The sequence below is a fragment of the Micropterus salmoides genome, unplaced genomic scaffold (genome assembly GCF_014851395.1).
Source record: "Micropterus salmoides isolate LMB-PRFRI ecotype aquatic unplaced genomic scaffold, ASM1485139v1 Ms_hic_scaffold_21, whole genome shotgun sequence".
In the NCBI taxonomy this organism is placed as follows: domain Eukaryota; kingdom Metazoa; phylum Chordata; class Actinopteri; order Centrarchiformes; family Centrarchidae; genus Micropterus; species Micropterus salmoides.
The window spans coordinates 18649319-18671382 of NW_024041262.1; the positions used below are offsets into that span (position 1 = coordinate 18649319).

Sequence of the window (22064 nt, forward strand, 5' to 3'; positions counted from 1 at the left end):
CATGCCATTCTCCACTCGGCCAGAGGACAGGACACGGTGAGGAGTCGCTGTGTCGCTCATTCTTCCTCCCTTCTCCTGTCGTCACCCCCATCGTCCGTGTTGTTTAGTTGCCTATTTGTTATTTAGCCATTTTAAGTCATGTATCGGTATTTCGGGGAGCTGCTAAGCCGCTCTGCGGGTAGCGCCCTGGCCTCGGGGTGCGTGGACTCCGCTCTCCCGGTGTCCTCGTCCCTGATGCGGGTCCGTCGCTACGCCGATGCGGCGGAAAAGCCCGACGACCCCAACTTCTTCAGGATGGTCGAGGGCTTCTTCGACCGCGGCGCGTCCATCGTCGAGGACAAGCTGGTGGAGGATCTGAAGACCAGGGAGAGCCCCGAGCAGAAGAGGAACCGTGTGAGGGGCATCCTGCGCATCATCAAGCCCTGTAATCACGTCCTGAGCGTGTCTTTCCCCATCAAGAGGGATAACGGAGAGTGGGAGGTGGTGGAGGGGTACCGCGCCCAGCACAGCCAGCACAGGACACCCTGCAAAGGGGGTAAGATGAGCCAAACATCCCCGACTGGCCCCAGTGACAGCTAGCTTTAGCCAGCAGTTTAGCATTAGTTAGCAGTAAAATTAGCCACTTTAACACACGGCAGCTGCTGTGAAAAACTGCTAACATCGCTGTTGTTTACCGTCACGCTCCACCCTTTGTAATAGCTGCTTAACTTACTTGTTCTTGTTTGTTTATTGCATCTCACCACTGCGCATTGCTCACACGAGACTTTCTGTGCAGGTTAAGTTACAGAGGCCTTCCTGTTCACGTGTGGCTGTAACGTTACTGTACTCTGTTACCGTGCAGCAAGCTAGCCGTCAAACTGCTGCAACCCCATACTTTGCGAACAGTGTTGATCTCTAGCCACCTTAAATCTTGTCTTTCATGTAAAGCAGCCCATAATGCCGTTTATAACAATCCATTGCAGTTTACTTCTTGTTATCACATATCTGGTCAACTGTCAATTCTAATTTGTGTGTCAGATGTATGGTGTGATGGAGAGGGCAGACCCTGAAGACTTCAGGTGTTATGTTATTAAGCATTTCAGGCCTTGGCTGCATAAACACACTTTCACTGGTGAAGATCTGTTCTGTCAGGTGATTCATACACAAACATAGAAGTGTCAACAGCAGATCTATACAATGTGAGCTTATCTCATTCTGCAGACAAATACAAAAAAATCACTATTTAAAAAAGCTTGATGGGCAACGTGTAGGTATGATATATGACAGTGCAACATATGTTCTTTGGTTCAAGGTTCAAAGCAGTGGCTTTATGGGCTGCTACAACAGTGCACCCTGGGTAATTATGAACAGAGGGATGTGATGTATAGGAAGACAGGAGGTGTGTAAGAGCTGGCGAGGGGGTGGCTGTTTTTCCTGGCACTCCTATTTGTCAGTAGCGTGACAGGTTGGGGGAGGGTGCTGTGGTGTGGAAGGATTCTCAGTAGAAACAGACATGCCATTCAGTCAGCCGTCAGTCAAAGGGCATGTGTAAATGGTGTGGAGCAGAAATTGGCCTGGTATGACCTTTCCATGGTATCTGCTTGACTTAGCGAATGTGGACCTATTCTAGGGAGGCATATTTTATGTACACTGTGCATGGGCACTGTGCTGTACAGTTTTTTTTTTTTAAGCAGAGTGTATCATTTTTGGTACCTAGATAAAATATCCACTGATTTCTCCCCCAAGCCGTAATGCATCATTGCACCAATTTATGAATGTCCGGCGCCACAGGCTGTCCAGGCAGTTATCAGTGGGAAATCACTCAGAGAAGCCATGTAGGTAAAATCATTAACATTAAAAGAGCATCATTGCCTCAATCCATCTCATAAAAACTGGAGGAGAGCCAAGCATTAGCCTACATCGATCCAAAGCTAAATCAAAACCCAGTTTGGCATCAACAGTCCTCCACAGTGATAGCATTTCTAAATATCTTCCTCTCGTGTTGCCTTATCCAGATCCAAGGTGCAGCTAACCAATGGTCACAATGGTATGTTAACGTTTCATTCAGATTTAGTGGCAAAGAAAGAGCAGACATATGAAAGTACAATGAAACTCATAATTTGGACTTGTTGCTTAGCCTGCCAAATTACAAGATCTTGTCCATAATAATAATTATCATAGGAATCACTGTTACAGCAACTACTAGAACTAATCCTACAATTAACTCAGGAGTCTCTTGTTTCAGATCTTAAGTCGGTCTACACATAAAAATAAAAATGCACTTTACACAATTTAATTTAATTAATAGATTATTAATTGTAGTGGCTCATTAAACAAGTCTGATAGGTCCCTTATGCCAAAGTCATGGATACTAGAGTTGGGACAAGTGTAAGAGTAGGTATTTTTTTCAGTGGGTTTAATCATTAATACAGTGCATAGACCCTCGGCTGTGTTCAAAATGCAAAGTGCAAAGGCTTTTTTTGTGTGTGCATATGGTGCTACACAAAGCAACTGGACCACACTGCTCTCTACTGCCTACTAAGCGAGAGTTTTAATGTGTGTGTGTGTCTTGTTGTTTGCACACCCCAGAAAAGAATATGTGGGAAGTTGTCCCACTGTTAGATTACAACCCTATCAAGTTTTGTTTTGTCTGCTAAATTGTCAACATCCTTCTCCTTTCTGTGCAGAAGTGGAATAAATCTGCGGGATATTTCACGTGACAACCATAAGTGCAGCAGTATGTCAGTGTTGCTTAGATACGGAGGGACACACCATATTGTATAAACGTTAATAGCTGTTCAGTAGAGTCTTTGCCACTGAGACAAAATCTCTCCTAGACAAGTTTACACCACACACACCATTTATAAATCAATTGTGGATTATTACACCCAGATAACAATATCGTGCTTATAATTATGTCATTTACATCAGCTTTAATGGATATATTCAGAGTCCTGTTATTTGAGAGGCCTTACCACCACCAGAAGTGAATCCGTCTTTCTCTTTTTATACTTCTGGGGGGAAAATGTTAATAGTACAGCTTCTAATAGCATGAATAATTATGTGTCTAATTAAAGTATCACAATTTTACAAGACTTGGGTGCATAATCTGTGCATTTAAGGAAAAAAGGCACTTAATAAGATGAAACAGTTATTAAGGAAAATATCAGGATAGGGCAAATACACTGAATAGTTGAACCAGTAATTTTAGATCAAATGCACCATTATGTGTTGCTTTAGACCAGAGAAGCACTGAAGCAGACAGTCCAATCATGTCGGGTCTTCAGGCCTGACTGTATAAACTAAACTGCTCTGACTCAGGAACTCTGTATTTAAGCGTGGGCTCAGTTTATTCCCAAAAAAAAAAAAAAATCTGTTTTTCTTTTCAAAGGAATGTGTTTACGGATATGTTTTGGATCTGGTTGCTGTGGTGAGCTGTTGGTTGGGTGGATACATGGATGGGGGATGGGTAGGCAGCCAGGCTTTTTTCCCTCCCTTTTTAATTTGATCAGTGAGCTAAAGATTGTCCTCCGTCAGCTCGGGGTAACTCAGCTGATCTTTGGCTAAAAGGAAATAAAGACGGAGGGAGAACCACAGCAGCGCTTTTAAAGATGGAGCTTTGTTTGGGAGGTTTGAGCTTTTCCTCTGACTGCAGTAACATAAAAAAGTAGGTGGCCAAAAAATTTGTAATTTAGGCACTTAAAGATGACATCAGAGTGGGTGGGCTTTTACTTGCGCATCCTGTGTTTTATGTGCTTCCAGTCGAATACATGAAAATAAACACACTTTTGCTTTTGCCCCCATAAAGCGTGCAGTTTGCCCTTTCCCTGCATAAGCTAACTCTGGATGAGCTATATTTGGTTCTGCCGGATGGTATGACTTGGGCAGCCTGGCTGTATGATCTCATGTAACGCCGCACACTGGCTGGCCCACACATGTTACTGTGGCAACGGTAGTAAACCCCAGACAACAGGAAGGAATGACTGCAGCTCGATGGGCTGGGTTCAGAATGGAGGGCTGGGATTGGTTAATTTGGTACACCCCCCCCCCCCCCCTTTTTTTTTTTTTTGCTGCTAACGTGACTGCTAGCCACAATTGGTGATCTCTGACCTGTTGGTATGGACTTGTGTGGTTGTGGAGAACATACTTTGATCACTAGTCCAGTCTTCTGTCAGTCTTGCTCTATCTCTGCTTTTCATTTCCCTTTTCTGTTGTTGAGCTGCACGTGTATACTGTAGTGGAGACTATTTCGGTGTAGGGTAATGATTTCCCCATGTTGCAGTCTGAACACTTAATACTACTGCAAATATACAAGGCAGTTGAACTCATTGCCTAACATATAAAAATGTCAAAATGCAGTGCACATGAATTATGGTTAGAAATTATTTGTTTTATCATACAAAAAAAACAAAACATTTCTGTACATTTTGCTTGCTTGCATTTTCTTTTTTGTGTGGTGGCTGTGTTGTAACAGTTCTCTGTATGTGTGTCTTCTCTCAGGAATCCGTTACAGTACAGATGTGTCTGTGGATGAGGTCAAAGCCCTAGCCTCTCTGATGACCTACAAGTGCGCCGTTGTTGGTAAGTATTAAAGTCTTAGCCTTCCACAAAGCCTCCTGCTTGTTATCCCCTGATCTCCACACACATATTAATACCATTTGATTGGACAAATTCACAATACAAAAAGCGAATATATGTTTGTATCTTAAAGTCATGTGTGTTTGACACAAGAATGCAATTGTTACTGTCGTTTTTTTAACTGTATTATTCTCCCCCAGATGTGCCATTTGGAGGAGCCAAAGCTGGAGTCAAGATCAACCCCAGGAATTACTCTGTAAGCCTTCTAATGTTAATCATCCCCCTCCCACACACACTTGCATGCACACGTAGAGATGCATGTCATGTTTAACTATGTGCTATAATACTTGAAGGAAAGCAACAAAGCGTAAGATGAGAATTAACATGCACATGGCTGGCTGTCCAGGGAGGGATATCAGTTTTCCTGTTTTTTTTGTTTTTTTTCTGTCTTTTTCTCACATCCAAAGAGAGGATGATGTTTTGTATGGTTGTGACACTGTGGATTGCTTTTAATAGTGCACTGTGTCTTTGTCCTTTTATGTAGCCCATTTTTGTTTTAATAAATTCCTTTCCTTAAGTGTTTTATTATACTGTAACCAAGCAACATGTTTTTAAACTATACTGTGTCTGTCTGTCGTAGGATAATGAGCTGGAGAAGATTACCAGGAGATTCACCATTGAGCTGGCCAAGAAGGGTTTTATTGGTGAGTTTTTGCACGGCTTGGTATTTGTTGCGTGACAGTATTCATATTGTTATTTGACTCAGATACCATGGCTGTGGTAGCAAGGGTGAATGTTTCCACCCTGAGAAGTAAACATTTCCTGTCATCTAGCGCTGTTTATTCAGGTTGGAGTAGCTCTGGGTGTGCCAAAAACTCAATTGAAAAGAGAGACAATTAATTATGGTGAAAAAGAAGTGTGGGGCTGATATAGAAGTTCAACTTAAACCAGAGTTTAAGTGGAGAAAGCAGAAATAACAACCAATCTCCTAATGTATATATTTGTTTGTCGGTCATAAAGTCGTTCAGCCATAGCTGATGGATGTCTCCCACCACTTGGTTTTATTTACTAGTGAATTTATGTCCACCCAGGAGGCAAAGTAGTACCCACTGTACACATCACATCACTTCCCTGTTGAGTGTAACATGGTCAAATTGCCCCTGTTGAGAAAGTCGTCCTTTTCTTTCTCTCACTGTAGCCCCATCCCCCACCTCTCTGCGTGACTTCTGTTTTTGGACGTTGTGCGAGCATTCAAGGCCCTCAAGGGCACATGTGTATATAAATGACACAAGGACACAAAGCCTGACACTCATATTCCCTATCATTCAGATTCATATTTCCAGTGACTTGGTGGAAGTACCAAGACTGAAACCTGGTTTGTGATGTTGAAGTCTATGAGCACAGACAATGGCGTGCTTTATTAACTCTCTCTCTCGTACTCGGCTTTCTTCACCAGGACCTGGCATCGATGTCCCGGCTCCAGACATGAGCACAGGAGAGAGGGAAATGTCCTGGATTGCTGACACATACGCCAACACCATTGCACACACTGTGAGTTCTCAGACATACACGACCAAGCTGGATGTCTTTGCTGTTTTTTTTGTACAAATGGTCAAAATGGCCAAATTATAAGGAAGGAATTAGTCATTCAGTTGTTTCCTGGCGCTCCCTTCCCAGCCGACCACTGAAACATTCCTGTGTGTGTGTGTGTTGTGTGTGTTGTGTGTGTGTGTGTGTGTGTGATATCATTCTCATATCAAAACCTCAAACAGGGATTATTTGAATAAAGATGTGTGAAAATATTTACTAATTTGTGTGTTTAAACATGTTCACACAGCTATTCCAGCAGATGGGTACTTAAATTTTATACAACCATATTGATTTTCTGTGTTATTTCCTATGTGAAATCAGATATTTTATTGACAGATTCTTACTATACTTAGTCATGTTTGGCCCTTGGTTTTTTTTTTCAGTACACTAGTGTAATCAGTGTCTGTTTTTAAACAGGTGTGATTGTGAGCGGATAAAATTACAGCAAAACAAAGGATATTTTGATACATGTAGAATCAATATCACAGTCTGTATAAAACATGGATTTAGTGTCTGAGATGTCATCTATAGGCTTCTGAAGAGCAGGGGCGGCCCTAGCAGTTACCATCTTGGTATGGCCTCTTGCATAACGTCAAGCCTTAATATAAATAATGCATAACTTTAAGCCTTAATATTATTTAAACGGGTGAGTGAGACCAAACCTGTTTTTTTTTGTTTTGTTTTTTTTTGTACTAGCCTGTTTAGTACTGCTGTAAAGTTTGGCATTTTAACCTCAGGGGTCTATGGGGATTGACTTGTTTTAGGCCAACATCAAGTAGCCATTTGAGGAACTGCAGTTCCGCTTTGGCTTTCTTTTTTCAGCCCCAGAGGTTGCCGATTAATCAATATACATCAAGCTGTCTAAATACCTGCGTAAAATCTTAATGACAACAATCATTGCAATGCATTGTGGTGGATTAATCTTAATTTTTCTACTTCAAAGAAATATAAATTGCATTTAGTGTTAATTAATTTAGATTTTCATATGTTATTACACATCTCAACCCCTCCTTTCCCCATGATTCTTAGTTTCCCTTTCCTCTGTAACCTCGTCTCACCTTACCTAGTCATGTGTCTGTTCCAGATACTCCAGGCAGGGCTTTGGAGTGGGTGATACATTCCTCCTCTGGGTATCTGAGGGCTGAGGATTATGGGTAGTGAGTATGTGTAGTCAGCTGTCTCACTGCCTCGTAGGGTGGCACTACACAACCTCTTGGTGTGTATGTTAAGCAGTTAAAACCAGATATCGCATGGCCGAAAGCTGAAGCAGAAAAGAAAGGGGCAGTAACACTAAATAGTCACTAGATGCAGGTTCCCAAAAATCTCCAACTGTATTGAATTAAATTCATAAAGTAGCAGATTTCTTAATGAAATATCATTTATTTTTCCTGCAAGAAGTTTTGGTCATTGGAGACAAAATCCTCCAATCATTACCAATGCTGTGTACATCATTTTCTTAAGTCTATATGGACTATGTGGTCTGACCTTCTCAGTATGTGTGTGCAGGACATCAACGCCCATGCATGTGTGACAGGAAAGCCCATCAGCCAGGGAGGAATCCACGGACGTATCTCAGCCACCGGTCGTGGAGTTTTCCACGGCATCGAGAACTTCATTAATGAAGCGTCCTACATGAGCATGCTGGGCCTGACACCAGGCTTCCATGACAAGACCTTCGTCATCCAGGTACAAACACACTCTGGCATGGTTTGATCACAGTAGAAACATTGTACTCAAGAGGAAAGATGAGACCCCAAATGTACTGCAGATACTCACAGGATTTAAAGTTTTCATTTGAACTCATGATGAGGGGTTTTAGAGCTACGTCTCAATCAGAGCAGTGCCATCTGTTTTAGCTTGGCCCTGATCTCGTCGTCTCTTCGAGCAGACTGTGGGGAACTGAAGGAGAACCTCTTTGTTCATGAGAAATGATGATTCTGTGAGAGAGTGGGCGCAATTAACAGTCTTTTAGTTGTAGAAACTGCTCAACTGCAATAAACAGAAAAACAATAGAAAGAAACAGAGCAAAGCAACAGGATACTCATGGAAAGACTGTTCTTTCTATAAGGATACCTCTGATTTAAACTGTATCTGGAAGAAGTGTGTCTGTGGGGATGAAAGATCTCAGAGTAGTTAGCAGTTTCACTTCCATTTGTCACATGACAGCTCCTCACGTGTCATGGACACAAGCACACACTGACACATTCACAGGGAACCCCTTGGCAATGGCCTCCGCTGTTTTCCTGGAGTGTTTTCTATAATCACCAGACACATAAAAGAGGATCTGATCATGCTTGTTTCCTTCCTTTTATAGAGATTTGTAAAGAAGCTGATGTTTTTCAGCAACAATAAACAAACAATAAGAGATGTTGAAAAGGGATGATGTTTGTGGAGAGGGTATTGGGGTGAGGGATGAGAAGGGCGTCACTGAGGAAGAGAAGAAGCGGTAACAACCGCTGAATCATGACGTGGATGTTCAAAAAGCTGATCCCTATGTGTCTGTGTTTGAGGATTATTTTGTGCTGAGATTAGATTTTCTTAGAGATGTATTAGTGATTGAGGAGAGAGCAGATCTCTAGAATGGCCACGTTAGAGATTTTACTCTACTATTAACACAGACATTCCTATCCTTTAATCTCTGGTAGTCTTCTGCTTGTGCCACACTGCCTAACTTACCTATGTATGACGGGTACCTTGCTGATATGCTGCGGCTCACACACGTGTGGTGTCCACACAGACAACAGTTTCTATGTCTATATCTGTAGAATATGTGAGACATATAATTTCATTTTATTTTTTAATATTATTCAACCTCTTCTGTCTATTTCAGATTAAAATCCCTCTAGCTTTTCTGTTGCAGTAGCAGCAACATAGGTAAAGGTGTACTTTTTGCTGATATGATGTTGATATGACTATAAACCGTCTTTTTATGGTACTATTGTTGCTGAGCACTGCAGCCATGTCGCGAAAAATGGATTCAGACTGTCTTGATGAAACGTCGCTGCAGCCACGCGTGAAAAATGCTGCTCTAACCTGTTAACATGGGCGCCGAAATGAATGCCGAAATGAATCCATGACGCACATGCGCTGCTTTGATGGACAGTGTGGCCGTTAGATCATTGTGGGCGAGGTTGCAATCAGTGATTGGACTTAATGGGAATATTGTATTTACAGGAGTTTGGCATCAGTAATGAAGTATCTTTTTTTATGTATTTTTTTCATGTATTTATATACACTTTAGATTGCAGCAGAAGATTTGCCACAGATAGCATCACTTCTGTCCACCTTTACCTGTTTTGATAATTTGTCCTGTTTCCAGTTTTCACACACATTTACACAGAATAGTTTTCAGGTCCTTACAGTGGATGATAATGATGTTAGAACTTAAAGTGGCCACACGGTGGCACCAGAGTATGTAGTCGCATGGAGCTTATCCTAGTTTATGGTTGAGTAAAACGGGGTGTAACAATTAAATTTATACTATTGATATTATGTAATGATTTAAAATTGAATATCATGGTGATGTTGGACCATGGTGATGATGACCTTGCTGTGATTTTTCACAGGGCTTTGGTAATGTGGGTCTCCACTCCATGAGGTACCTGCACAGGTTTGGGGCTAAGTGTGTTGGCATCGGTGAGATTGATGGAGCCATCTACAACCCAGAGGGCATCGACCCCAAGCAGCTGGAGGACTACAAACTGGTACCAGCACAACTGCCTTCTTCTCAATTATGTCTCACCTCTTTATCCCTTTTATCCTTTCTTTCTTTTATTATGTAGTCAAAGTTGTTCTCTATTTTACTCTGTTTTCCCTTCCCAAAATCATCAGTTCTTCCTTTCTGTCCACTGATTCATTCTCACTTAACAGTATCGCTGTCAGAAGATCTTTTTGGGAACAAGTTAATATTTTTCTCTTGTGTGTCTGTGCGTTCTGCAGCAACATGGCACCATTGTGGGCTTCCCAGGAGCCAAACCCTACGAAGGGAACATTTTGGAAGCCGACTGCCACATCCTGATCCCTGCAGCCGGAGAAAAGCAGCTCACACGTAACAATGCCCCCAGGATCAAGGCCAAGGTAAACACTCACTTTGATTTACCTTCATGATTAAGGACAGGGCAACTTGGTCACACTCATATTAAGTGTGTGTTGTCTGTTCCAGATCATTGCTGAGGGTGCCAATGGTCCCACCACCCCAGATGCTGATAAGATCTTTCTGGAGAACAACGTCATGGTTATTCCTGTAAGCGCACACTTTACACAAGATTTGAGTATTTGTGTTTTTATCTGAGCTCTTCTTACTGGTTTGAAGTGGGTGAAAATGTGATGTCACATACTTCTGAGCACCAATCAGGATTTAGCAACATTTCAGTCAAAACCTGATGATACTTTTGGGGATGTTTGCTTTGTTTTCCAGCACTGTCAATCAAATCTGATCAAACCACACACATCCAGTCCTGATGAAGCAGATTAACTGTGTGTTGTTGAGTGCTAAAAATAAAACATGAGGATGTTTTTTCCTATTTTATTTATTTTTATTTTTACTTATTTAATCATGAATATTTAATGTTACAGAAAAATTGTTTAAATATAATATATTTGAACCATGAAGGTGAAACCCAAACAGTAAGCAGAATAAAAGATTCTGAACAACAGATTTATTTATTTTTTGTCAAAATAAGTATTTCAGCATTTTATAGTTTATTCCAATGGTTTTATTTAACAGGAAAATCAAAACATACAGTGTGAACAGAGTGAAGAAAAAGGCCTATGTCTGATGAGTATGTGATGTTTCATCCTGCAGGACATGTACCTGAATGCTGGCGGTGTGACAGTGTCTTATTTCGAGTGGCTGAAAAATCTCAACCATGTCAGCTATGGAAGACTGACCTTCAAATATGAGAGAGACTCAAACTACCACCTGCTCAGTGAGTACAAGAATGCTCTTTACTTCCTCCATAACATGCAGACACACTAGAATGTGCTAGGGTCATGAGACACAATCAGAAGATACTTTATTCATTAGATGTTCCTTTTACACATGGTAGTAGATTTTTAACTCTTGAAACACAAATCTAAAACAACATATAAACACCCGAACTAGAGATTGTACAGATGTGTAGTACATGACAAATGTACTTAAAATCTGAAGTAAAAATAGAATGTAATAGATTTTAAAACCCAGTTACCTTTTTAATACAATAAAATGGTAGGGAAAAAATTAATATCACTTATAATGATCAGTTATTAATGAATTTATTGTTGTTTCCGTCCGTTCTTACATCAGACAATCTATTTCTCATCAGTTGGGGTTGGATTGGCTGGTGCGTGGGTTAGATGGTGTGTCCTCACCCTCTGGCTGATCAGGGGATCCTTCCTCATTATTTATTTCCAAGTTCTCCATTATTGCTGTCATGCATGACTCAACCATTTCTTCAAAATCTTGCTCAAACTGTTCTCTCAGTTTCTGTCCATGCACTACAATCTTTCCACCCCGGCTATATATAGATATGGTACCGTCGACCGACTTGAGTCTGACCACAGTCTCTTGACTTTCCTCAAGATTTGGATATTTTATCTTAATGACATTCTGCCAGTCGCTTAGAGGATACTGGCTTTTGAAAATCAGGTTATATTTTTCACATTTTCTTTTATCATAATAGAGAGTGTCTGGATTTGCACTCAGTGTTTGCTCTCTAATGTCAACTTCGTTACATTCTTCAGGGTATTCAAAAGGACGAGCTGCCATCTATATTAAAACAAAAAACAATTAAGTTTTGTAAATTAACATGCTACTGATTAATGGTACAACACATTCAGTACTTAGAATTGCTGTGGTGTTATACCTTGTATTTCTCTTTGCGTTGTGATGCTCTGGATTGCTCAGCGGGTTGGCAGATACTCTGGTTCTACAGCTGCTTCCTGAAGGCACAAGACAAACCTCAGATCAGGATTCACATCAGATGTGGATGTTCTAAAGTCGAACCTGCCCATAATCTATCTCCTCTACCTCCCCCGCCTTCATTCTGCACTGTGAAACTGTACTGTAACTCTTCTTTTACTGCAAGTGTTTCATGTTGTTTAGTAGTAGTCTAAAGCAATAATTCACAACTTCTCCTTCAAACCTCGCCTAGCTGTACAGGTTACCTGGCTGCTGTACGTCACGGCTGCTGATGTATTAAATGCAAGATTACTTTTAATTTAACTACAAGGAAAAAAGATTCTAAATTAAAAACAAATCTGTTAACAAGATTTTTTAGATTCTTACTTACTTATTTTTGCTGAATTTTTGACAAGTCAGCCAGAAGCGGTGATGTTGCTGTGTCAGCAGGTATCAGCTGATGTGGTGTCTCTGTCTAAGAGAAATGATTTCTCTCAACTTATTTTCCTTCTGTATTTATACTCTGTCTTGTTCACATACAGCCAATCAAAATAGCTGGATTATTTTTCACAAATGAAGAATGTAGAGTTGTAAAACCAGAAAAATTTGCAGGGTGTGTCATAACTGGTGTTTATTGTTGATACAGAAACAAAAGAAGCCTCTGATGTGTCTTGAATTGTAATTTTCCTCTGTTTTCCCTTTTAGTGTCTGTGCAGGAAAGTTTAGAGAGGAAGTTTGGCAAGCAGGGAGGACCCATCCCTGTAGTACCTACTGCTGACTTCCAGGCCAGAGTTGCTGTGAGTAATATCTGCTGACACACACTTCCATGAACGGACAAGTGATTATCAAAAATGAGCGAACGATTATTTTCTACTGACACTTTTGCAAGTTCGATAAGTATCAGGTCTGCACTGACACATACTGCCTCCAGGAAATAGCCACATGCTATCACTCCAAGTCTGACACTGACAAAGGCATTACAACTAGTATTGTGGTCAAGACCAGTGGCCTGTACTACGAAGGGAGTTCAGCCTACTCAGGTTTATCAGGTTAACTCAGGGTTATCAACTCTGACCGCCTGCACAGGAGTTAAACGGTACTACGATGGTGAATAAGATGTTGGTTAGTTTGAGATGGTGTGCATTTGCATGAAAGGGGTGTATTTCGCAACGGCGCATGTTCTGAAATTTTCCCAGAAGAATGCATTTGGATTTAGCAGTGAGGAAATACTTGTGAGTTTAGCCCACAATCACTGTTGAGACCAAGTCAAGACCAAGACCCGTGCTCCGCACTACATAACACATAAGATGTGGAACATAAAATGGGCACTCAGATCTGAAATATCAATTTCCCATAAAAACACCTACATCCAAACAGTAAGAGCAGAAATCAACTTCAGCATCTTTATTCAACTCTCCTTTTCCATGGTTAGATGCAATCTGCATTTCCTTGTTTTGTACCTAGTGACATGAGCAAGTTGAATGTAATCTGATCAAATTAGGTAGCGGTACCGTGCCGCATATCTTTAATGTCGGGAGCTGTATGCAGCTGACATTAACTAAGGTTAATGTAACTTAACATTAGCAACTTCATGTGGCCTGTCTCATCATTGGTTATCACAAGCAAAAAGGTACCTTAGGGACAAGTTCTCACCACATTCGCTATCAACTCAATATTTCACAAGGTTAACACTGTTTTAGCTACTTCCCTCAATTTGGTAACACAATTAGGTAGCTTGTGGACCTAGATATGTGGCAAATAGCTGGCAATCAACTGAAACTAGTGCCCTGAAACATACATTATGTAGATTGGTAGCTAACGTCACTAACATATAGTTTACCTTTCTTTACGCTTTCTAAGTGCCAATAAAAGTTCCATAAGCGTTGCACTGCAAAATTTACAGATTGCTTTGTGGTTTCTTCTAGATACAGATTCTTTATGGTTTAGGTAGCTAAATTATATTACAAAGATTTGGCGGATAAATCCTCCTGCTCCCAGACGACGACAGGACATGTGAAGGAGGCAGGGAGGGGTGACAGCCGTTAACAGCAACAACATTTTGAGATCAGCAATAAGTCACGTTATTGGCTACATTTGAAGCAGTAAGATTTACATTCAATCAAAGTTAAGATGTTAGCAAATAAATCACACAATCCACAGGTGATTTTGCGATATTCCCACAGTTGTGGTCTTGAAATAAAATCTGGAGTCCTTTTTATGTTTATCACAGATTTAATTTTAAGAGGATATTGAAGCATATTGCTTTACTTCCACTTTATACTCACATGTCATGTCAGTGTGCTTTGCAAAATACTTGATACACAGGTCCATATCCGGGGCAACATAACACTCACACCTCCTGACACTCGCAAAGAAAAGCATCTTAATTCTCCTTGATTGACAGTTGCCCTTATGTAGTGAACCCTGCCCTTTGGAATAACAAAGACTACGTTTAAGAAAGACATGCAACAAAGGTCTTCTTCATATTTGTACATATCTTTTGTTACTTTCTGAGCAAAACTGCCAAACCACGGGCCGTATGCCAAAGAATACCAAAGAGTCCACTTGGGAGCTTCTTATTGCCTGTTAGTATTAATAATTGTTTTACATTTTGATTCAGATATTTTTCTCGTCTCCCAGTAATTTCTTACTTCTGCTACTATCATGATAAAACATACATAGAAGTTAGTAGATTTGTTTGCTGTGAAACAACACATACAATCGAAATACATATATAGGATCAACACAGGTATCACAGGTTTAATTTTAAGAGGATAATGAAGCATATTGTTTTACTTCCACTTTGTATTGGCATGTCATGTCAGTGTACTCTGCACTCTATGACCTGAAAGGTGCGTAACACCTTATACTTGAAAAATTAAAATACTTGATACACAGGTCCACAACCAAGGCAACGTAACACTCAAACCTCCTGGCACTCGCGAATAAAAGCATCTTCATCCCCGTGATTGACAGTCGGCCAGAAGGAGTGAACCCTGCCCACTTTGAATAACAAAGACTACGTTTAAGAAATACATGCTTACAATGGCCTTATACATATTTGTACATATTATCATTTGTTACCTTCTGAGTAGAAATATCAACTAATATTTCCATTAAAGATGCCTGTGCACTGTAAAATAAAATTACAAATGCCCATCACAAGTTACCAAAGTAGTGTCTAAAATAAATACCGAACGGTGAATATATGCAACCAAGCTAATGTTTGTTGTTAATGACACATTTTCTGTTGATGCGCTAACTGATCATGTCAGGACGTCTTTGCATGCACACTTTTCTCAAGAAGTCTCCTTCTTGAGATTGAATGTGTGGTTAACATTCATCTTCCTTTGCAGGGTGCCTCTGAGAAGGACATTGTTCACTCTGGGTTGGCCTACACGATGGAGAGATCTGCCCGGGTAAGTGATCCTACATAACACACACAGTACGAATGTGTTTTAGTGAACAGGCACTGTATTGTGTTGTACAGTAAACTAAGATGAAACATATGATTTACACTTCAGAAATGGAACTGGAAATGTTAGATTAGTGCTGTCTCTCTCAGAAATCTTCTGTCACACCCTCCATCTTACTGTAAACCAATTCAATGATCTAGTACCAGTTCTGTCTTTCTCCCAACTTTAAAATCAGTATACATCACTGCATATAGCTCCATTAGGATTATTTTTATGTAAGGTAACATTAGTCCAGAGATTGCTGTGGCTGTAAAAACAGTTAAATGGACAAAGAATTTTTATTAAGTGTGTATGATCACATCTGGCCACTACCAAATCCGCTTAGATCAAAATTACGTCCACAAAAAGTGCTTCTTTTTGTACCTACTAGTCATTTCGACATCAAAATATGTGAATAAACTGAAACGATCTTTAATAATGTCAGTATTTTCTGCCGATCTGACGGGATACAGTGCATCTCCAATAAAGTCAAAGTTCCTTTGTTGTCCTTTATGTAAAGATAGCTCAGATACAGGAGTCTAGGAAGACAACATCATGCTACCAACAACCCGACACAATAAATACCGTATCATCACTAAAATTAAAGATCAAGGTCAAATGTTGCAAAAATAAATTGTAAAAAACATAAAAGGATGATCAGCTGTCACTTCCAACAGGTTATCTACAGATCTGAAAAGTTTTAAAAAAGCATTGAATTCACCTGCCTCAAAAGTCTAAAAAAGTCTTAATTTCATTTACAAAGGTCTTAAATAGTTATTGTTGCCTGCTGCAGGCAGTAACATAACTGGTGTAACAGGTCCTGCTAATTCCTTTTTGGTGGAGTTTGAGTCAATTTTGCTACTGTTAGCTGCAGTAACTAGGATGCTCATCTTGTTATAATGGGTAAATGTTAATTTTGGCAAATCCTGAAATTAACTTAAGTTTTTTCAACTTGTTAGTTTACCTATTTTTTTCCCCCAATTAATCTGTGTCCAGTGCATGTAATTCAGTGATTATATTAATTGGAATTATTGTTATATGATGAGACGTTATGAAAAAAATGTGATATACATGTTGATAAATTCATGTACTTGATAAATAAGTGTAACTTTATGTTTTCTACTGATTTCTTGTAATTCTTTGACCAGTATGACAATGAAAGAAATATTAAATGAATGTACATTCTATGTTGTATTAAAATGGTTACTTATTAATTATTAAGTCTTAACCGCACAGAACCTAAAGGAACAGTTACCCGTGCTGGTACTAAACCTTAGCGAGCACAAGTCTTCCTTCTTTTGTCTGCTTGGGATGAGCTCAGTCCTTCAAAGGTGGTCTGGGCTCTGTTGTTAAATGTAGTTAAACTGCTCAGTCCTATAACATGTGTACTCTTCTGCCTTTATAGCAAATCATGCGCACAGCAAGCAAGTACAACCTGGGTCTGGACCTTCGGACGGCCGCCTACGTCAATGCCATCGAGAAGGTCTTCAAAGTCTACAATGAGGCGGGGCTTACCTTCACATAAATGGCCAATCATGACCCACACTTCCTCTCCCTCCCTTCCTCTCCTTCCTTTTTCCACCTTCTAAACAGCCTTCAGAACATATCACTGTTTACCGCTGCTCTTTGGCTCTTCTACACACAAACACGCACACGTACAGCGAGACACTGGCTATCCTGGTATTTATCCTGTGATCTTTGTGCTGTCATTATACCATATATGCATCTCTGTTTAAACATTGCCCTGTTCTTGTTTTTGAGGTTATAGTGAGAAAAAGCAGATAGAAAGTAACATCCTGGCAGAAGAAAAGATGTAGCCCGCATTGAAAGGTTGATGATATTGTTGTGCGCCAGCAATGTTAAAAGCGCCCTTTTTGTGATCGCTGAATGCACGTGTGACCCTCCTGTTGATATTACAGTTGACAGCACTACAGGTGCCTTATTTCAGAAAGTTGTCCGCTCTAAAAGGGAGATGGCCACTTCAGTTTAACTTTAATTGAAAGGGATTTGTATTTAGATATAGAATTAACTTCACGTGAATAAAAGAGAATAGTAACTTTATTACACTTGAGTTTGTCCTCACGCTTCAGATGTGAAGGTTAGTAGTGAAGTTGCCATGGTTAAGGATTCCCAAAGAAGGTTTTTTTTTCATAGTTCGTATTTTTATTGTAAGAGATTCGATTGAAGCTCTCTGATTCCTTGTCCCCTCCTTTTTTCCTCTATTCCCGTCGCTCTGTCTCGTATTTTAAAAGCAGCTCCTCCGCTGGCCATGAAAGGGGAGCAGGGAGGGGGCTAGGTGTCACTGTGACCGCCCGTCCCCCTGAATTTTCCCTCAGTTTTAATCGTCCAGTTCTTTGACATTAAAATTGTTATGGGGGAAATTACTTTTTGTTTTTATTTTATTCATTTTTTTGGAAACCAATAAAATGTTCAGAAAAATATCCAACAGTATCGCATCAGTTTATTTTCATACTATTCTGTCACGAACTGGGTGGACTATTATTCCTGTATTATGAATAAAAGTGTGTGTATGTGTGTGATAGACACAGTCATATCAAAAAGTATCCTGCAACATATCTTGTTAACCAGGAATTCTGTGACGTCTTCCACAACCTTACCAATCTTGTCCATGATGCCTGGAAGAGGGAATTACAGAAACGCACAATAGCATGGGGGTAATGGGAAAACAGGCTGCACTCACAGTGACCAACACAAGATTAAAGGCAAATTTTGACATTTTGGGAAATAAGCGTTTGTAAAAGAAGATCGATAGTATTCTCATGTAAGTTCAATATGAAGCTAAGGCCAGCAGGCGTTAGCTTAGCTTAGCGTGATAGCTGGAATCTGGAAAACAGCCTGACTTTGTCTAAAGCTAGCAAAATCTGCTTCCAGATTTTATTTTGTTTGTTTAAGCCACTGTACTGACTGATCTTACTGTGTAATGTTAAAAAACTTTGCATTTTCAGTCAGGCTGTGTTCCCCCAACACCCAGTGTTCCTCTTCAAATAAATTCTTGACACAGTAGCTGGATTTCAACAAAACCTTTTTAATTTCACTGCTACTGTTTATAAAATCAGCGAGTCTGCTTTGATGCCAACTTAAACATGGTGTGCGATATTTGTGTTTGTGTATTTGAGGTGGGATTTGTGATTTGTCTTGTTTAGTGTGCTGTATGTGTGTGTGTTGATACAAGTGTGGTGTAGTGTGTAGTCTTATGTGTATGGGTGTGTGTGAATGTCAGATTGCTTGATAAGGCAACATGCAGTCATCAGTTTCCATTGGCCTCAAAGTAAAAACACACAAACCTGATCCAGACACAAACACACACTCACACACTTTGCTGGCTGAACCGGTTCTATGTTAACACACACGTGTAGATACACACACACACACACATACAGTGCATTCAGACACACACACTATTGCCGGGCAGACGAGCAGTGAAAGGTGGTCGCACTGAGAGGGTTCAGACCAGTTAGTGTGAAATAAAAACTACCCTAAAAAACAACTACATATCCCAGAATTCAAGCTGTTCACAGAGCTACACATAAAGCTGATTAAACTCAAACTTTCATTCTCCTCTCTTAGCGGACTGATTCCCTCACTGAATGATGTTTTTCATCACTGTAACTGTAATAAGACTGCTTGTTTCGTCCGATGGCATGCAGACCACTTTAACAAAGACTTAAAAGCAACTACACAATAACAAGAAGCAATCAATATCAGCTGCTTATATTTCCTCCTTGAATTTTTTTTTTGTAAACCCAGCTTTTGCCAGAAGTAGCTTTTAATGTGAAAAGTCTTATTGCCTTGTGTCTGACATATATTCTGTATCAGCTTGTTTGAGCTCTTCATGAAAAGCTATTTGATGTTTCCTGTGAGGGGAATATTCAAACCCAGGACTGAAGTTCTGCATGACATATTCTACTAGGATTTAACAGACAATCCCGTGAGGGTTTTAACATTAAGTTTGTAATGACTGGGTTGAAGAAGTTAATCAGCTTCTTAAGTACTATAAGTGATGGGGTCCTGCATACATGATCACATTATATTTATACAATTAGAGCGAAACTGGTGCTCTTAGTGCTAGTTTGAAGTGGGCTGGGATGTGTTGGAAAGAAGGATAATTCCATGAACCAATTACAATTTAAATATCAGACTCTGGTTGTTTGCAGGGAGATGACCCTGACAAATCTAATTAAACCAACACTTATTAACTGTTAAACTCTTCGACTCTTAAAAGCTGATAAGAAAGGACTTTGTGTATTGCTTACTGGTTAATGACACTGTGATAACCCTGTTTCTAAATGTTGAGGCGCGACACACACTAATCCATACAAAGCTACACATAACAGCCGCTACTCTATAGTTACAGCACAAGACAAGTCATTCTACACATCTGTTCATGCAGCCTATTGTAGCTAGCTAACTACTGCACACATAACAGAATGATATCTGTCCTCAATGCACGAATTCCTTGCTCAAGCCTCTGGAGATTTATTTTATATGCCAGCAGCTACATATGTGCGCGCACAGACACACACACACACACACACATATATATATAAGCTATTGTGGACACACAGGCGCACAAACAGCAGATCACACACCCTCTCACACCCTGCCTCGGTCTCGCAGTGAGTTATTGTTATTGTGGTGGACTGCAGAGGCTTAGCTGTATTTACACACCTAAAATCCTACAGTTAATTAACACATGTTTGCCCAGTGTGTGCGTCTGTGCTGGCTCTGACTGTATGTACTGTATGTGTGTGTTTCATGCATGTGTCAAATGAAGGTGTATCTCTTTTTGTTTGTGTGTACCTGTGTGTTTGTGTGTGAGATTTCCCTATGGGTGGGTAGGCGTGGGGGCGGTAACAACACCGGGGTTCATATCAGGATGACACTAACACACGGGTGAGGTGAGGGTAAGACGGGCAGTGGAGGTTACGCTACAGGCTGCAGAAAGTCAGAGGGGAGGAGAAGGGATGAGGACAGGTGGGAGCATCACTGAGTGACGAGGCAAACGGGGAGTTGGGGGTTGAGGGGCGGCATCCGGAAGAGTCTGTTTTAGTTGATTTTGGTTCTGTAAAGTCACAAAAAAATATGTTGGACATCTGGAGTCTGGTACAGCGAGGCGAGGGGAGCGAGGGGCCGCCAGAGAACACGGGAGGCGAGGTCCTGAAGAAGACTAATACCCCTGGAATTAGGGAAAGAAGGAAACAAAGATAGAAACATGTCAGTGGTGGAAGAAGTATTTCCTTGAGTAAAAGTGGCAATATCACAATGTAATAAAAATAGTCCATTACAAGTTAAAGAGGCACTCCACAGAAATTATAACATCAGTTTAGATATGACATCAGTTTAGTAGCCTAGTTATGAGTAGGGGTGGAAAGCAATTTAGTACATTTACTCAAGGACTGTGCTTAAGTACAATTTTGGGGTGCTTGTGCTTTAATTGAGTATTTCCATTTAATGCTACTTAAGACTTCTACTCCAGTACAATTCAGAGGGAAATACTGTAGTTTCTTACTCCACTACATTTATCTGACAGCTGTACTGACTTGTTAGTTTTCCAATTAAGATTTTACATAAAAAGAATATATGATACGCTTGTATAGTGTACAGATACCGGCTGTTACAGGTGCTGGTCATATAATTAGAATATCATCAAAAAGTAGATTTATTTCAGTAATTCCATTCAAAAAGTGAAACTTGTATAATGTATACATTCATTCCACACAGACTGATATATTTCAAGTGTTCATTCCTTTTAATTTTTATGATTATAACTGACAACCAATGAATACCCCAAAATCACTATCTCAGAAAATTTGAATATTGTGAAAAGGTTCAATATTGAAGACACCTGGTGCCACACTCTAATCAGCTAATTAACTCAAAACACCTGCAAAGGCCTTTAAATGGTCTCTCAGTCTAGTTCTGTAGGCTACACAATCATGGGGAAGACTGCTGACTTGACAGCTGTCCAAAAGACAACCATTGACACCTTGCACAAGGAGGGCAAGACACAAAAGGTCATTGCTAAAGAGGCTGTCTGTTCACAGAGCTCTGTGTCCAAGCACATTAATAGAGAGGCAAAGGGAAGGAAAAGATGTGATAGAAAAAAGTGTACAAGCCATAGGGATAACTGCACCCTGGAGAGGATTGTGAAACAAAACCCATTCAAAAATGTGGGGGAGATTCACAAAGAGTGGACTGCAGCTGGAGTCAGTGCACCACGCACAGACGTATGCAAGACATGGGTTTCAGCTGTCGCATTCCTTGTGTCAAGACACAGCGTCAGAAGCGTCTTCCCCGGGCTAAAGACAAAAAGTACTGGACTGCTGCTGAGTGGTCCAAAGTTATGTTCTCTGATGAAAGTAAATTTTGCATTTCCTTTGGAAATCAAGGTCCCAGAGTCTGGAGGAAGAGAGGAGAGGCACAGAATCCACGTTGCTTGAAGTCCAGTGTAAAGTTTCCACAGTGAGTGATGGTTTGGGGTGCCATGTCATCTGCTGGTGTTGGTCCACTGTGTTTTCAGAGGTCCAAGGTCAACGCAGCCGTCTACCAGGACATTTTAG

At 40.4% G+C, this 22064-nt stretch overlaps 2 protein-coding genes and 1 long non-coding RNA gene across 4 annotated transcripts in view; 1 reads left to right on the forward strand and 2 right to left on the reverse strand.

Moving 5' to 3' along the window:
• On the forward strand, positions 1–17924 carry glud1b (glutamate dehydrogenase 1b). The gene is made up of 13 exons (XM_038735115.1): positions 1–535; positions 4480–4560; positions 4758–4813; positions 5198–5261; positions 6014–6108; positions 7654–7833; positions 9714–9851; positions 10087–10224; positions 10310–10390; positions 10952–11075; positions 12734–12825; positions 15385–15447; positions 16889–17924. The coding sequence occupies exons 1-13, from the start codon at positions 139–141 to the stop codon at positions 17006–17008; spliced, it is 1629 nt and encodes a 542-aa protein (XP_038591043.1). The 5' UTR covers positions 1–138; the 3' UTR covers positions 17009–17924.
• LOC119915556 lies at positions 11661–12727 on the reverse strand. Its single transcript, XR_005446968.1, has 3 exons — positions 12420–12727; positions 11994–12069; positions 11661–11896 (listed from the first exon to the last, which is right to left on the reverse strand). It is a non-coding gene; the product is annotated as an uncharacterized LOC119915556 (long non-coding RNA).
• sncgb (synuclein, gamma b (breast cancer-specific protein 1)) overlaps positions 17637–22064 on the reverse strand; it is a 12899-nt gene continuing 8471 nt past the window's right edge. For both annotated transcript variants that reach the window (XM_038735116.1, XM_038735117.1), the window contains one exon: positions 17637–20680. In XM_038735116.1, the coding sequence (XP_038591044.1) occupies positions 20672–20680 (9 nt within the window). In that variant the 3' untranslated portion in view covers positions 17637–20671. The remainder of the gene's footprint in view (positions 20681–22064) is intronic.

What these genes read in the sequence shown, in the direction of transcription:
- glud1b (XM_038735115.1), top strand. Translation starts at nt 139, where the DNA reads ATGTATCGGTATTTCGGGGAGCTGCTAAGCCGCTCTGCGGGTAGCGCC. An exon ending in CAGGACACCCTGCAAAGGGG is followed by an intron (nt 536 to 4,479) that starts GTAAGATGAGCC and finishes GTCTTCTCTCAG; the next exon opens with GAATCCGTTACAGTACAGAT. An exon ending in GGCCAAGAAGGGTTTTATTG is followed by an intron (nt 5,262 to 6,013) that starts GTGAGTTTTTGC and finishes TTTCTTCACCAG; the next exon opens with GACCTGGCATCGATGTCCCG.